General features: G+C 39.9%; 1 protein-coding gene across 4 annotated transcripts in view; it reads right to left on the bottom strand.

The window, feature by feature from the left end:
- The window catches only part of NCOA2 (nuclear receptor coactivator 2), a 154,359-nt gene that overhangs the window by 73,136 nt on the left and 64,673 nt on the right, over positions 1-16,550 (bottom strand). For all 4 annotated transcript variants that reach the window (XM_016190028.2, XM_007527202.3, XM_016190039.2 and 1 more), the window contains 3 exons: positions 11,068-11,171; positions 5,110-5,287; positions 1,518-1,706 (listed from right to left, as the gene is read on the bottom strand). In XM_016190028.2, coding sequence (XP_016045514.1) covers positions 1,518-1,706; positions 5,110-5,287; positions 11,068-11,171 — 471 coding nt within the window. The remainder of the gene's footprint in view (positions 1-1,517; positions 1,707-5,109; positions 5,288-11,067; positions 11,172-16,550) is intronic.

Here is a 16,550-nt window from a genome sequence, read left to right as displayed (position 1 = left end):
GGGAAGATAGGGACAGGCTGGGAGTATGGATCGACCTGCCAACACCCATGTTCAGCAAGGAAGCAATTACAGAAGCCAGACTTTTCACCTTCTATGCCCCATAATGATTCTGGGGTCATGCTCCCAGAAAGATAAAGATTAGGGAAGCTTTTAAGGGAGGGGATGGGATATGGAACTCTGGTGGTGGATATTGTTTGGAATTGTACCCCATTATCCTATGGTCTTGTCGATATTTTTTATTTTATAAATGAATTATTAATAAAAACAAACAAAACCAAAACAAATGCCTAGAAGCAAAAAAATAGTGGTGAAGATATGAAGAAAAAGGAACCCTTATACATTGTTGGTGGGGATGTAAATTGGTCCTCTCTCTATGAAAAGCAGTTTCGAGATTTCAGAAAAAAAATTAAAAATAGATTTTCCATATGACCCAGAATTTTCTCTCCTAGGAATATTTCTGAAGAACACAAAAATATTAATAAAAATATATATATGTATACCTAAGTTCACTGAAGCATTATTTACTACAGCTAAGCATTGGAAATAGCACAAATGTGCAATGGCAGATAAATGGATGAAACTTTTAAGATAAATCTTGTCTTTTACTACAGCATGAATGGAATTGGATGGGATCATACCAAGTGAACTAAGTCAGAAGGGGAAAGAAAAAAATGGAATGTTCCTGGAGCTCAGCTTCCCCAGAGACACACCTTACTAGGGAAAGAGAGAGGCAGACTGGGAATATGGACCGACCAGTCAACGCCCATGTTCAGCGGGGAAGCAATTACAGAAGCCAGACCCTCTACCTTCTGCAACCCTCAACGACCCTGGGTCCATGCTCCCAGAGGGCTAGAGAATGGGAAGGCTATCATGGGAGGGGGTGGGTTATGGGGATTGGGTGGTGGGAATTGTGTGGAGTTGTACCCCTCCTACCTTATGCTTTTGTTCACTAATCCTTTCTTAAATAAAAAATTTAAAAATAAAAAAAAAAAATAAAAAAAAATAAAAAAAAAACTGACCATAAAAAAAAAAAATGGAATGTTCTCATTTATATATGAGATATAGGCAGCAAAGCCAGCAAACAACAGAGGGTAAGCGTAAATAAACACCTGGCTTATGCCTGCAGATCTGAGGTTACTAATTGGAGAAAGGAGAGGTAATATAATGGGAGAGGCAGTCTGTATCTGTGGTTGAGGGAAAGTGAAACTTTGGTGGTGAATTAAATATGCTAACATATTTTGGGGAGGTTTGCAATTGTATCTGAGATAACAACAGACATGTAAAATAAAATCTTCTAAGTTTAAAAATGATTAGAAAGTAGAATTTATCAGACAAAAAAAAAATCTAAGTAGGTGAAAGAAAAAAGTGCCTCCAAGTTTTTATTTATGTGACTAACTAACTTCAGGTTATTAAGTAGGAAAGAGGAATAGCAGAGAATAAATAAACACATATAATATGTATGCATAATATATATAAAATGCAGACATTATGAAGGATCCAAGAAAAACTTTTCCTACCTTCTCCTTCTTCTTTGATGGACTTTGGCTGAGAGACAGCAAAGCACTGCATAGTTTCATATTTCTGATGTGCTTCCTGGCTATCATGACCTTCCTCTTCTGAATCAGGTAAAGGTTTTACCAGCATCCGACAATTGAAGGTATGGCTATTCCGCCTAGGAGGTTCGCCAGACCAAGATCCCCCATTCACTGAGCAAGGCAAAAGTAATACAGTATTCTTCAGCAATTAAAATTTTTTGCTCCCACTGAATTATTAAAATAATGTAAGAAACAAATGGTTACTTTAATATGGTGTTTATACTTTTCTAGATAACCTCATAATCAAGAGGAAAAATTCTTGGGATTTTTCAAAGTGTCTATATATATATATATATATATATATATATATATATATATATATATATATCCCCCCTTTTAAATGCCAAGCAGGGCTTCACTCTCATGAGATTCCACTGCTCCTAGCATTTTTTAAAATCCTTTTTTTTAAGTTTCACACAGAGAAAGAAAAATAGGGAGATACAAAGGCATCATAGCATCACTCTACCATTCATGGAGCTTCCAGAGCACAGCAGCTACACAAAAGGCTTTCGTGCCTGAAGCTCCAAGGTTCAGTTTCCAGAACCACCACCAGACAGAGCTGAGCAGGGCACACTGGCTAATTAAGAAAACACCACCTGAGTTCAAGGAGTGTCCCTCTGTGTCAGGCATGGTGCTCCCCTATGAGGCTAGGGGTTACAGCCCAGGTGCTCATGTGCTAAAATGTGTGCTCTACTGGGTGGAGGAGAGTATCTCCCTGTCTAATGCTCTTTACTCTGATCCCTTCCCTTTAAGTGTAGGTTTCAATGATTTAGTAGAAAACTACTACTTTCTTTTGGCTTTCTAGACATTAGCTAAATCTACTTGCAGTTCAGTTTGAGGTGTTACACTTTGCTCAAAATCCTTTAAGGAGCGCCAACTACAACATGCATGAAATTCTTTGAAAGGGCTTGGGTGTGTTCTGGAAGGTGGCAGAGTGGGTAAAGCACTAAGCCCCCAAGCATGATGCCTGAGTTTGATCACTGGCATAACATGTCAGAGGGATGGTCTGGTTCTTCTTCCACCGTCTCTCATTAACTCATAAATCAATAAATCTTTTAAAGGACGAATGTGGTGGTCCAGGAAGTGGCGCAGTGGATAAAGCATTGGATTCTCAAGCATGAGGTCCTGAGTTCAATTCCCAGCAGCACATGTACCAGAGTGATGTCTGGTTCTTTCTCTTTCTTCTCCTATCTTTCTCATTAATCAACCAATCAATAAATATAAAAAAAGAATTTGGATTTGAAGTAGTTTGGAATATGAAGGTCATCCAAATTGATAAAATCTCAATTAGTGGCCCCAAGTACTCCACCTATTGAGATCTTTCACAAGCCTCCACCTATCATCCTCCTAACTCAGGTCCATCCAAATGTGGATGGTTTTGCCTCTACAACTTCATCTCAAAATCCAGGGTGCTTCCCTCTCTCCAATGCAAAGGCACTCATGCTCCAAGACCCTCTGTTTATTTAACTAACTCTAGGTACACCACCTTGACTCCTCTAAAGATCTTTCTAAAATGTTAGAGATTTTTACTGCTGATTCCATTATCTTTTTCACTTTTTCTCAAAAGATTAAAATATCCTTGAGGATAAACTAATGCCTAGTATTTCTTTTCAAGTGAAAACACTATTTATGGCACCTTATATTTTAGCACGAACACTAAAAATGTATGTATGTATACCAGGCAGAGGTAATGAAAAAGGAAATGTGTTTTGGGAAAACACATTAGAGAAATTAAAGAGAAAAATCTGATTTTGAGAAGTAAAGAAGGGTGTTTATAGATTACCAGGCCAATTTCTTCCTTTTAAATATGAGACAATATCTCAAAGAAATGATTGAACTGCAAGGAATTGGAAATTTGAAACAAAACAACTCTCTTATCCCTCTACCTCTCTCCCCTCCCCCCCCCAAACTTTATCTAAAAAATATTATGATATGTAGGACAATAAGATAGGGACTTGAAAAAGAAAAAAAAAAAAAGAAAATATAGTCTCAAAAGTCACTGGTTAATAAGTACTTAGAAAAAAATGAGAGAATGCTACCATAGGATAAAGGAACATAGGATCCTATTGTGCCAATCAAAGGGAGATGGGAGGTTGTGCCTGTTAGATACTATACTGTAAGCTTCTAACCTCCCAATAAAATTAATTATAAAAAAAAAAATCTAAGTGTTAATAGCGAGCTTTCAATAATAAAGCCACAGCCACTGGGGACTATAGGAAAATAAAAAAAGGAAGCAAAAAAAAAAAAAAAAGCAAGTATCAAGTTAGCTGTAAAAATTACTTTAAAAATATAGAAGGTATAATAGCTTTTTTATATCTATGCAGACATTTGGAAGCTTATTTCAGCATCAGTATTCTTAAAAGCTCATTTACATAATGGAGACTATATAGAATAATCAAAGAAGAAAAAAGAGTTCTTATTAACTCAGGTTAATAAGTAATTTGAAAGTATAAAAAAGGTATGATATAAAGTAAGGCAAAGGGCTCTTTAGACAAGTGAATTAATAATAGTAAATTAATAAGTATAGTCATTTGAGGAAGTCTTAAAATTACTGAGGAAATCTGAAACTATTAGCTATTTGAAGTAAGAAATTCTACTTTCCTGTTCACCAAGAAAGAACCTTACACAAATATTCACGTATTTTGTATTACAGTTGTAGTCATTTTGAATAAAGGGGTATTATATCAAGGAAAAGATAGAATGAAATCTGAAGCAGACTTTTTCTATTTGCTGTGGTAACAAGAAGATCAGCTAATATAAACAGAAAAAGAACAGAAATATTTGCTAACTCAGGACTTGACCTTATTCTGTACTTAAATGTGCACTTCTTTTTATCTGTGAAGATGTTCTTGGCATCATCAGTTTAAGTGAGAACATTAAAAAAAAAAATCACTTAGTAAGTGGGAACAGCAGTGCTCCAGAGCAGTGACTCAAGGGCCCACACTGTGATTCGCCCACTTCAAAATATGGCCTTTAACAATCTCATATACTTTTGGACAACAGTTTCAGGATATGGTGAAGTCAGAAAAGAATTCGGAAAAAGGGTAAGTGAAGGAGACAGCATGTGACAATGACCCTCGCAGAGCCCCTGGAGGATCTGAAAGCCCCCCTCCCCCATTAGGATCCCTAGGCTGATGGTATCTGAGTTCTCTGTATACCACTTGTTCCTTAACATTTTATTTTTAGCACACTCTCTACACCCACATCTATAATCTTTTCATATGTGAGACTCAGCTGAATCTCAAATTTCTTAGAACTTTCTACTTCTTAGATGGCCACAGGGGAATAAGGAAAGCAGAGTCGACTGGTGTTGAAAACAAACCATGAAACCATGAAAATGGTTGACATGTGAATACATTCCATCTAAATCATTTATTATTTATTATTTTCCACATTTTAAATGCATGTTTGAAAAAGATAATTCAATCAGTATCAATATCTGTGGTTGTCCTTGTGACTTCTAAATACACTTAGTGGAGGCAACCCAGGATAGACCCAGCAGACAGTTATTTACCTATAGACTTTGGCAGCAGGTTTTTGACGAATTCAGTGTGGTCCCCAACATGCAGGATAGTGTATACACTTTTGTTCATCAACTCCTCTTGGTTATACCTTAGGTACTGTGTCACATTCTCTGAAACAAATACAACATTGCCTTCCAGATTCACTACAAAGAAGAACCCATCAAGGGCCTAAGGGGGAAGAGACAAAAAATATAAAATTAACAGTTAAGAAGGAATAATCCTTGTAAGGGAAACATGTGATTCACAAGTGGATAGATAAGAGATTCCTCTTATTCATCTCCCAGTATTCAGAAACAATTAACACATTTTCTCTTGGTGGAATTATTCCATCTTAGCAAGTGGGAAAGAGCCTAGATCAGGGTTTCTTGTCACAATCTAAATGACAAACACCAAGGCTGCTAATTTAACAGGAGATAATTATTGTCAAGCTAAATTGTACAGGCATTTATCTGATAGCTTCCGTAGGGAAAGGAACAACTTTTTTTTTTAATTTAATTTTTTTAAAGTACAGTCACCTCCCCAGTGTTTTATTTTATTTTATTTATTTATTCCCTTTTGTTGCCCTTGTTGTTTTATTGTTGTAGTTATCATTGCTGTCATTGTTGTTGGATAGAACAGAGAGAAATGGAGAGAGGAGGGGAAGACAGAGAGGGGGAGAGAAAGATAGACACCTGCAGACCTGCTTCACCGCTTGTGAAGCGACTCCCCTGCACGTGGGGAGCCGGGGCTCGAACCGGGATCCTTAAGCCGGTGCTTGTGCTTTGCGCCACCTGCGCTTAACCCACTGTGCTATAGCCCGACTCCCAAGGAACAACTTTTTTATTACCAACCCAATAAAAGTAATTTTGTTGTACAGATGATCATATAACCCAGTTAGAGATAGGGGTTGTTGACAATTTTCCCTGACTTCAAGGGCAAATGACAAAACAAAAACAAACCCTGAAAATTCCATTACTTTTAAAACTACCAGAGTTTCAGATAAACTACCAGAGTCATGGGGGTGGGTGGAGTCGGGCAGTAGTGCAGCTGGTTAAGCGCACGTGGTGCAAAGCGCAAGGACTGGTGGAAGGATCCCAGTTTGAGCCCCTGGCTCCCCACCTGCAGGGGAGTCGCTTCACAGGTGGTAGAGCGGGTCTGCCAGTGTCTATCTTTCTCTCCCCCTCTCTGTCTTCCCCTTCTCTTTCCATTTCTCTCTGTCCTAATAGTGACAACATCAATAACAACAATAACAATAATGACATGGGCAACAAAAGGGGGGGAAAAGAGGCATAGGGGGCCAGGTGGTGGCGCACCTGGTTGAGTGTACATGTTGCAATGCGCAAGGACCCAGATTTGAGCTTTGCCAGCGGTGCAGCAGGGCTGCAGGTGTCTTTCTGTCTCTTTCCCTCTCTGTCTGTCCCTTCCTCTCAATTTCTATCCAATAAATAGAGATGATGATGATGATGATGATGATGATAATAATAATAGTCATAGTATGCTGTCTGGAGGTGGCACAGTGGATAAAGCATTGGACCTAGATAAAGCATGACGTCCTGAGTTCAAGCCCCAGTAGCACATGTACCAGAGGGATATTGGTGTTCTCTTTTTCTCTCTCTCCTCCTACCTCTCATAAATAAATAAATAGATAAATAAAATCTTTAAAAAATAGTCACGGTAAATCTTAAAACTTTCAGAAACCTTTAATCTTTTATTGGTTTATGAATATGGAGAAAGGGCATTGGAAGTGTGTCTTTGACAAGTTAGTCTTCATGGGGGATTGTAGGCATAGCTATGAACGGTACTGTCTGAGAGTGGAAAAAAGACTTGATGATTTAATTAGTAACAGCAAGAGATGGAAAGTCAACCTGGGAGGAACCTCAATTGGCAGAACACAGAACTTGCATGCATGAGCTTTCAGGGTCAGTCCCTGGAACAGGATCTACCAGAGCAACATCCTGCTTCTCTCTCTCTCTCATAAACAAATAAACAAACAACTAAATAATTGGAAAGTTAATACTTGTGCCTTTCTAAATATTAGCTCTCCAGATAGTTAAGATGCAAATTTCTCAATAATCTATCTAACAGCAACAAATTTCTACTATGAATGTATATCTTACTTTTCATCTATTATTCTAGTTTAGATTAGGGAATGTTGAATGATAGGAAACATCATGATAGGAAACATAATAATGGTATCTACTGAGCTTATTTACTGGACCTCAAATATCTCGTGTCATTTCAATATTTATAGATCAGTATTTGTGAGAGAGAGAGAGAGAGAGAGGGAGAGGGAGAGAGGGAGAGAGAATGGACTGTTCACCCCTGGCTTATGGTGGCACCAGAGATTGAAATTTGGAGCGCTGGGACCACTGGCATGCAAGACTGGTGTGCTACTGCTATATTTCTTCCCAGTCCAGTAGTTTCCTCTTAACTTATTACAGACTCCTATTTTGTCAGCTGTCTTTGAACATATTTCAACTTTAATTCTATTTTCATCACAAAACTAAGTGTTCTGTTGAATTAGCATGAATCATAAGACATCACTTAAAAAAAAACTGTTAAAAATATAGTACCACTTGATTCTGAATTTTTTCTCAAGTATCCTGTTGGGCTTTCCCAGTGGTATAGTAGCACCAGCTCTTGAAAGCTTTGTGTAAGTGTGTCCTCACAGGTGCGTCTGTCAGGTGGCATGCCACAGAATGTCAATCAATCAACAGTTAAGTAATAACTGTTCCTTTATTTTTTGTGGTAAGTCTAATTCTTTGAAAATTTATCATACTAATTGGGAAATGGGATTACACAATAAAGATAGATAGATTTCCTGACCCATTTTTTTTTTTTGTATACTAAAATAAAAATTTTATGTATTTTTGAATAGAGAAACTGAGAGGGAAGGGGGAGGTGAGGAGAGACGAAGGGAAGGAGGGGAATAGAGAGAGAGAGAGACAGAGACAGAGACAGAGAGAGAGAACTGCGTGAAGCTTTCCCCCTACTGGTGGGGACTAGGGGCTTGAACATGGGTTCTTGCACACAGTAATGTGCACACTTAGCCAGGTGTGCCACACCTTGTCCCTTGCTGTTTTATACATACTCACCAGGAATTTCCATACTTCCATCACTTATAGTTTGCTTCAGAAGTACAGATAGTTCTCCATTGCTTTGTATAATCATCAAAGACTGATTTGTGACACAGTGTAACAGAAAGATACACCAGTTTCACCTCGTAAAAATGTGTGTTTTTAAAATTTTTTTTAATATTTATTTTATTTATTTATTCCCTTTTGTTGCCCTTGTTGTTTTATTGTTGTAGTTACTATTATTGTTGTTGTCGCTGTTGGATAGGACAGAGAGAAATGGAGAGAGGAGGGGAAGACAGAGAGGAGGAGAGAAAGACAGACACCTGCAGACCTGCTTCACCGCCTGTGAAGCGACTCCCCTGCAGGTGGGGAGCCGGGGGCTCGAATCGGGATCCTTATCCCGGTCCTTGTGCTTTGCGCCACCTGCGCTTAACCCGCTGTGCTACAGCCGGACTCCCGTGTGTGTTTTTTTTAAAAGCCCACTGTTATTATATGCTCTGATGAAAAAGGTGACACTGAGTTGGTGTGTGTTTTTTGATGGGGTTAATGCTTTGCAGTGCAATCACTGACATATGCATAGAATTCATTACTTAATAGGCCCCCAGAGTTTCTTCTAATTCTCCCTCCCCAGAGTCCTTTGCTTTGGTCCAATCCTTCTTCTCTGTCCCCACTTTATTAAATCCTGCTAATAAGTGAGATCATTTGCTAGTCAACCTTCTTTTTATTGGTTTATCTCACTCAACATATTGTCATTGACTTTCTTCCAAGAGGAAAGTAAAGTAGACAACCTCATCATTTTTAACAGCTGAGTAGTGTTCCATCGTGTATATATACCAACAACCATTATGCCATGATGTAAGCATGAGCATGTATTTTTGCCCAGGAACAGCTGTCAATAAGAATAAGTTTTCTGTTTAAACTATTGGTCATTAACAGCAATGACGATTTATATTCAAATTTTAAACTGCTATATTTAAGCATTCATACCTTTCAAACATTATCAACACTAAAGTCCTACTACACAAGTTCTCGCTCAATTCTGAATTTGCTGAATTCTCAGAAGACTATTTTGAAACAAACAAACAAAAAAATCTGGTTTGATGTTATAAGGTTAACAATTTACCAATCAGATTTTTACAATTAATGAACTTGCTTTCATAGGGCTTATGTTAGAATCTTGTGTCTACTCTTAGCATTTCTTTTCAGAAGTCTGACCTTTTCAAGTCAATGATTTAAGAGAAATAAACAAGGATCAACATGAAGTCAATTAAAGTCTTGTAGCTAGTAGGACCGTCCCCTCTTCACCCCTGTAAGTGAATTTTGTAATATTTAATCAAAAAAAGAAAAGAAAAAGGGTCAGGAAATCTATTATAGTGTATCCCCACTGCCAAACAAGTATGGGACATTTTCACAGAATTAGACTTAGCAAAATAAAATCATCTTATGCAGTAGCCAAATAAAAGGGGCAGTTACTAGTGACCTTTGTTTTTTAAAAAAAATCTGTTTTATACGTGTGGCAGTTTCAGCAAGTTAATTAATTCAGCAATGACAATGCTGTAAGGTGCCTGGCCATGTAGTACTTTTCAACTCATCATGACTTCAGCAGCAGAAATTGTCCTGGAAACCGACATGACTTATGTCTGGGACCTCTTCTACTACTCATTATACATTCACTGGCATTCCCATCCCCTATCTGACCATAGCCTACATGTTGACTTTTAGTTGTGCAGTAGGTACAGTAAGTATCTGTTAACATTGTACTAGTTAGCAAACCAGGAAAGATAATCTTCACAAATCCAGAAAGTAAACGGGTGATAAGAGTTCTTAAACTTAGGGCTAGCTGGTAACATAATGGGTAGTGCATGCATGTACTGTCACAAGGCCTGGGTTTGATCCTTGGCACCACATGGGAGCATACTGGGAACCACCAAAGGGAACTCCATGGAGGGTGAAGAAGCAGTAAAGTGGGGTCTCTCCATTTCTCCTCTCTAAGGATACAGAATGGCATAAGCAAACAAACAGAAACTGGGCCAGGAAGGCTGTTTGTTGGTATTATACATAAGTTCTTTTAATAACACCATCTTAAAAATACTCCCTAAAGTTAATTAAGAATAGGGAGTTAAAACCAACCACCATGCTTGAGTTCCTCATCTCTAAAGATCCACCTGTCTACTACTCAACTTTCATTTTTATAAGATAGACAAACTTGAAGTAGCATAAATAAAGACCACAAACCTCTTCTTTAGCCCCATTTCACCTATTTTTATGTAACCGTGTGAAGATGGCATACATAGAAGTGGACATGGCATATACAGAACTTAACAAGATGAACATTTCAAGCTAAAATATTAAAATTTTTTTAAAATTATCTTTATTTATTGGATAGAGACAGAAATCGAGAGGGTAGGGAAGACAGGGAGACAGAAAGAGAGACACCTGCAGCCCTGCTTCACCACTTGCGAAGCTTTCCTTCTGCAGGTGGGGAACGGGGGCTCCAACCGGGGCCCTTGTGCACTGTAACATGTGCGCTCAACCAGGTGCGCCACCACCCAGTCCCCTCAAGCTAAAATACTTGCCACCACCCGGTCCCCTCAAGCTAAAATATTTAACAGAATTTGTGAACATTCAAGAAGCGTTCAAAGTCCGTCAACTTTTATTCTGCTTAATTCATTTAAATATGTTTCATGAATTTAAAATGCTTGTTTCCTGTAATCAGGAATGTCAACAAAGGCAAACAGCAACAGATATGCATGTAGAAGGAGCTTCTGGTTCAAAAAGACAGCAGTACTTCAACCTTAAAAGCAAGAATCAAATCATAGTCACCTGAACATTAGACATAATTTAAAAACCAACAACAGTGCAAACCACAAAACTGAACAGATGGGGTCCTACCTCAAGCATCATAGGCCCCAGAGCATCTTTGTCGATGACACCTTGCCCTGTAGATGATATGTCTGACTTCTGGACTTCATCAATGTTGGCGGCGGCTGCTTTCTCTGCAACAAAGTGGGAATTAAATAGCAGTGCTATCAAGAACAGAACAGCACAGAAACATTTCTATTGTAATGATTTTGAAAATCTCTACTGCACCAGATGCATCTGTAACAGAGTCAGAGTGTATCCACACTAGCAGCGAATGAGAGAAACTGCGGAGAAGAGAAGCCAGAACATTAACTTTTCACCTGCAGAATCTGTGGCTCAGACTCCCTTTCAACCTGCAGATAAAATGAGTTTAGTGGTTTCACACCGTCATCGTCACACCGCCCGACAGCACTTTCTCTAGATTACAAAAAGTGCTATATACTATGTCATGGATACTTTTTACTCCCCTAGAAGAGTGTATTAGAGGGTCTAAAAGTATACTGTTTAGGTTTTATTTTCTTCTCTGGGCATCCACTGCTCCAGGTTGGCCCCCACCCTCCCCAGTCCCTATAGGAAAGAAAGAGAGAGAAAAAGAAGAGCAACCACAGCTCTGAAGCTTTCTCTAGTCCCATAGGATCTGGGCTCAAACCTGGGTCACGTGCATTCCCCAAATAAGAGGACTATCCAAGTGAGCTATTTTGCCTGCCTCCACTTTGGATTACAGTAGTACAATTAGAGCTATATTTGCACAATGTGAAGAATAAAAACTGCCTTGACCCTCAAATTGTTCTACAACTTGCCATGTTCACATTTAAAGTAGCCAAGAAGATTTGCATCTCAGTTTTGTTTAAGGTGCTTAATGATTTAAGGCAGAGCTAAGAGGAACCTAGACAATTTCAATGTCTTATTTTTTCCCTCCTTCCCTCCTCTTCTCCTCCAGGGAGGCTGGACCACATACTCTATCTTCCACCTGAGGAAGATATGGTAGCTCTCTTTTCAGCCACCAGGTTCCAGATGCCACCAGGATGCTGGCCAGGCTTCCCTGGATTGAAGACCCCACCAATGTGTCCTGGAGCTCCGCTTCCCCAGAGACACACCTTACTAGGGAAAGAGAGAGGCAGACTGGGAGTATGGACCGACCAGTCAACGCCCATGTTCAGCGGGGAAGCAATTACAGAAGCCAGACCTTCCACCTTCTGCAACCCTCAATGACCCTGGGTCCATGCTCCCAGAGGGATAGAGAATGGGAAAGCTATCGGGGGAGGGGGTGGGATATGGAGATTGGGTGGTGGGAATTGTGTGGAGTTGTACCCCTCCTACCTTATGTTTTTGTTCATTAATCCTTTCTTAAATAAAAAATTTAAAAAAGGGGGTCAGGCGGTGGCGCAGTGGGTTAAGCGCATGTGGCGCAAAGCGCAGGGACCGGCGTAAGGATCCCGGTTCGAGCCCCCGGCTCCCCACCTGCAGGGGAGTCGCTTCACAGGTGGTGAAGCAGGTCTGCAGGTGTCTATCTTTCTCTCCCCCTCTCTGTCTTCCCCTCCTCTCTCCATTTCTCTCTGTCCTATCCAACAACGAATTGCGTCAACAAGGGCAATAATAATAACCACAAGGAAGCTACAACAAGGGCAACAAAAGGGGAAAAAAATGGCCTCCAGGAGCAGTGGATTCATGGTGCAGGCACCGAGCCCAGCAATAACCCTGGAGGAGGAAAAAAAAAAAAATTAAAAAAAAAAAAAAGAAAGAAACAGGAAAGCTATCAAGGGAGGGGATGGGATACGGAGTTCTTGGTGGGAACTGGGAATTGTGGAGTTGTACTCCTCTTATCCTATGGTTTTGTCAGTGTTTCCTTTTTATAAATAAAACAACACACACACACACACACACACACACACACACACACACACACACACACACACACACACACACGAGCACTGCTCTGGCTTACGGTGGTGCTGGAGATGGAACCTGAGACCTTGAAGTGCCATACATCGGAGTCTTTTTTTTTTTTTTTTGCCTCCAGGGTTATCACTGGGGTTCGGTGCCTGCACCACAAATCCATTGCTCCTGGAGGCTATTTTTTCCCTTTTGTTGCCCTTGTTGTTTTATCGTTGTTGTGGTTATTATTGTTGTTGTTACTGGTGTTGCTGTTGTTGGATAGGACAGAGGGAAATGGAGAGAGGAGAGGGGAAGGCAGAAGGAGAAAGGCAACTGCAGACCTGCTTCACTGCTTGTGAAGCGACCCCCCTGCAGGTGGAGAGTAGGGGGGGGCTTGAACCAGCAACCTTATGCCTGACTTTATGATTCGTGCCATGTGTGCTTAACCCGCCACGCTACCGCCTGACCCCTGCATGGGAGTCTTTTGCATAATAATCACCGTGCTATCTCTCCTCACCTCAATAGCAGACCTTTTAAAAAATATTTTATTCACTTACTGGATAAAGACAGAGAAATCGACAGGGAAGGGGAGACGGAGCAGTGCTTGATCACTCATGAAGAGCTTCATCATTCATGAAGCTTTCCCCATGAATGCAGGGGCCAGGGGCCTAACTCGAGTGCCTGCATATGTGCACAGGTGTGATTTACCAAGCTCACTACTGCTTGGTCTGTCTTGGCTAACTTTTTCCATTCAGATAGACACATGCCAGCATAGGAGTGCTGGATGATACCGCAGCACTCGAGTACCTCTTCACTGAAGTCAGAGGAGCAAAGAAGCACTCTCTGTGTAGTGTGCTTGGGTTTCAACCTAGACAGGAGTCTTACCAGGTAAATTATTTCTCCAGCCAATCATCAAAATTTTAATTAGCACAGAGGTCTGTTAACATGTGCTCTTGGATTAAAATGTGCTAAAGAATAGGGAAGCTTCCAATGGAAGGGATGAGATGCGAAACTCTGGTGGTGGGAAATGTGTAGAACTATACCCCTCTTATCCAAAAGATTTGTTATTCATAATTAAATCAATAAAAAATGTGCCAACATTCATAACCATAGGACCCAGGAAGACATTCGATGGTGGGAAAATAAAAGTCTCGCATAAGAAATCCATGCGGGCCTGGGTGGTGGCGCAGCTGGTTAAGTGCACATGACACAAAGCATAAGGGCAGCATAAGGATCCCAGTTCAAGCCCCCAGCTCCCCACCTGCAGGGGTTCACTTCGCAAGCGCTGATGCAGGTCTGTAGGTGTCTTTCTCTCCCCCTCTCTCAACTTCTCTCTTTCCTACCCAACAACAACAGCAGCTATAACAACTACAAGGGCAACAAAATGGGGAAAAATAGCCTCCAGAAGCAGTGGATTCGTAGTGTAGGTATGGAGCCCCAGCAACAACCCTGGAGGCAAAAAAAAGAGAAGAAGAAAAAAAGAAATTCATGCAAGCATGCTAGATCAAGCCCTCTGGACACACCACATGGAAGTACTTTTTGACACTAGGGGAAATTTTGATGCAGTGGTGTGTGTCTTGGTCTCTTCCCCTTCCAAACAAACAAACAAAACCTCAATGAATCCTGCAAAGAAGCAAGGAATCCTCCAACCCCCACACCACAAAGAGGGAGGAAGGGAAATGCATACTCCTCAACACATATGTAAACTGCTTATTCTAAGAACACCAAAACCAAGTTTAAGGCACAACAAAAAACAGAACAACTTGCTAGAAAACAAAACAAAAGCAAAGTGCCTACTATTGATTTATAATTGAATCAATTTTAGATATGTTTATATTGCATGCTATTATAGTAATTAAATATAAAGAAAACTGCTAATCAACTTAGTACCAAGAATCAACATGTTTTTACAACCATGGTATTTTGTCTTTTTTTTTTTTAATTTGTTTTTGGATAAAGACAAAGAGAAATTCAGAGGGAGAGGGAGAGATAGAGCTAAGAGAGACATCGACAGCACTGTTTCACCTCTTGTGAAGCTTCCCCCGACAAGAGGGGAATTAAACCCGGATTGAACCTGGGTCACTGCACACTGTGATGTGTGCATTCAACCAGGTGCCTTACCACCTTTCCCTCTCTTCTTTTGTGAAAAGATTTTATGTAGTTCTCCTCCCAGTCTCCAGAGCACTACACAGCTCTGGCTTATGGTAGGATCTGGGACTTCAGAGCCTCAGGCATGAAAGTCATTCGCATAAATATTATGCTATCTCCCCCCAACCTACACAATCTTTTAGAAATTTGTTCCCAAGAACCTAGAAAATAATTAGGAAACATACAGATTATACAAATGTTGCTGCTCCCTTGATGGAAAGCTTCTGCATGTATATTTAGTTATCAGCTGAAAGGGAAGATGGCCCATGCAGTTCAAGTCTCAGCTCAGCCACTTAATAGAAACATAGGTCACAGCAAGTCACTTGAACCTTTTAAGATCTTAGTTCCCTGCTATTCTTAGTTTGCTTAGTTCTTCTAAACATCATTATGATTATGGCAGGAATAAATGAGAGTCTATGTAAAGAACTTTTTAAAAAACTATAAAAGGGGGTAGATAGCATAATGACTATACAAAGAGACTCTCATGCATGAGGCTTCAAAGTCCCAGGTTCAATCCTGTGTAATAAGCCAGAGCTGAGTAGTGTTCTGGTAAAAACAAACAAACAACAACAACAAAACCAACCGTAATGTACTGTGAAAATGTAGCGTACTGCTAGTCTATTTGTATTTATCAGACCTTTACTGAGTTTCAAACGTAAGTTTTTACAGTGTTTCATAAGTAAACTCTATTCTATTACTTTACTACTACATTCCTGATTCACCTCCTTAGTTTTGAATAACCACAACCACCTACAGAGATAAGACTTGTGTGGTAGTCTAAGTTTTTACAGTGTTTCATAAGTAAACTCTATTCTATTACTTTACTACTACATTCCTGATTCACCTCCTTAGTTTTGAATAACCACAACCACCTACAGAGATAAGACTTGTGTGGTAGTCTTTGTAAGTTAGCATTGTGAGACTCTGTCATTCCTTGGTCCCTTTTTTCTCGCTGCCCAATTTAGCTCTTCTGTTGAGTTTTCTAACAGTACCCTATCTGCAGGCTTGGTCTGAGTCTAGTTGCTCAGTCTGTCTTTACAAAGAAAGGCAGGATATATCTCAGGCTCTCCAGAGAATCACCACACATCATCTCCATCTCCCCCATTTTCCTAGCATCTTTTCATTGTCAAACATAGTAAGCCCAAAGTAAAAACCCTAGGTTGAGGGTGAGGGTAGATGTTCAGCTTCACGGGGTGGGGGAGGACGGGATGGGACACAGTCTTTTGGTGGTGGGAATGGCATTTATGTACACTATTAATTTGTAGTCCTACAATATGAGAGGGGAAAAACTGAATGAATGTCTCAAACTTTTTAAAGCACAGAGTGAATCTTTTCAATACATAGGAATATTACTTTTTTACTAGTGATTTAAAACTGACCTACAAAATTGTAAGATAATAGGAGTATACTTTCACACCACTATCACCACCAAAGTTCTGTGTCCCCACTTGTTCAAAAACAAACACCACAGCTCTCTTAAGGTCTTAAAG

Source organism: Erinaceus europaeus, chromosome 1, assembly GCF_950295315.1.
Source record: "Erinaceus europaeus chromosome 1, mEriEur2.1, whole genome shotgun sequence".
Taxonomy (NCBI): Eukaryota; Metazoa; Chordata; class Mammalia; order Eulipotyphla; family Erinaceidae; genus Erinaceus; species Erinaceus europaeus.
This window is presented reverse-complemented; position numbering and strand designations above follow the sequence as displayed.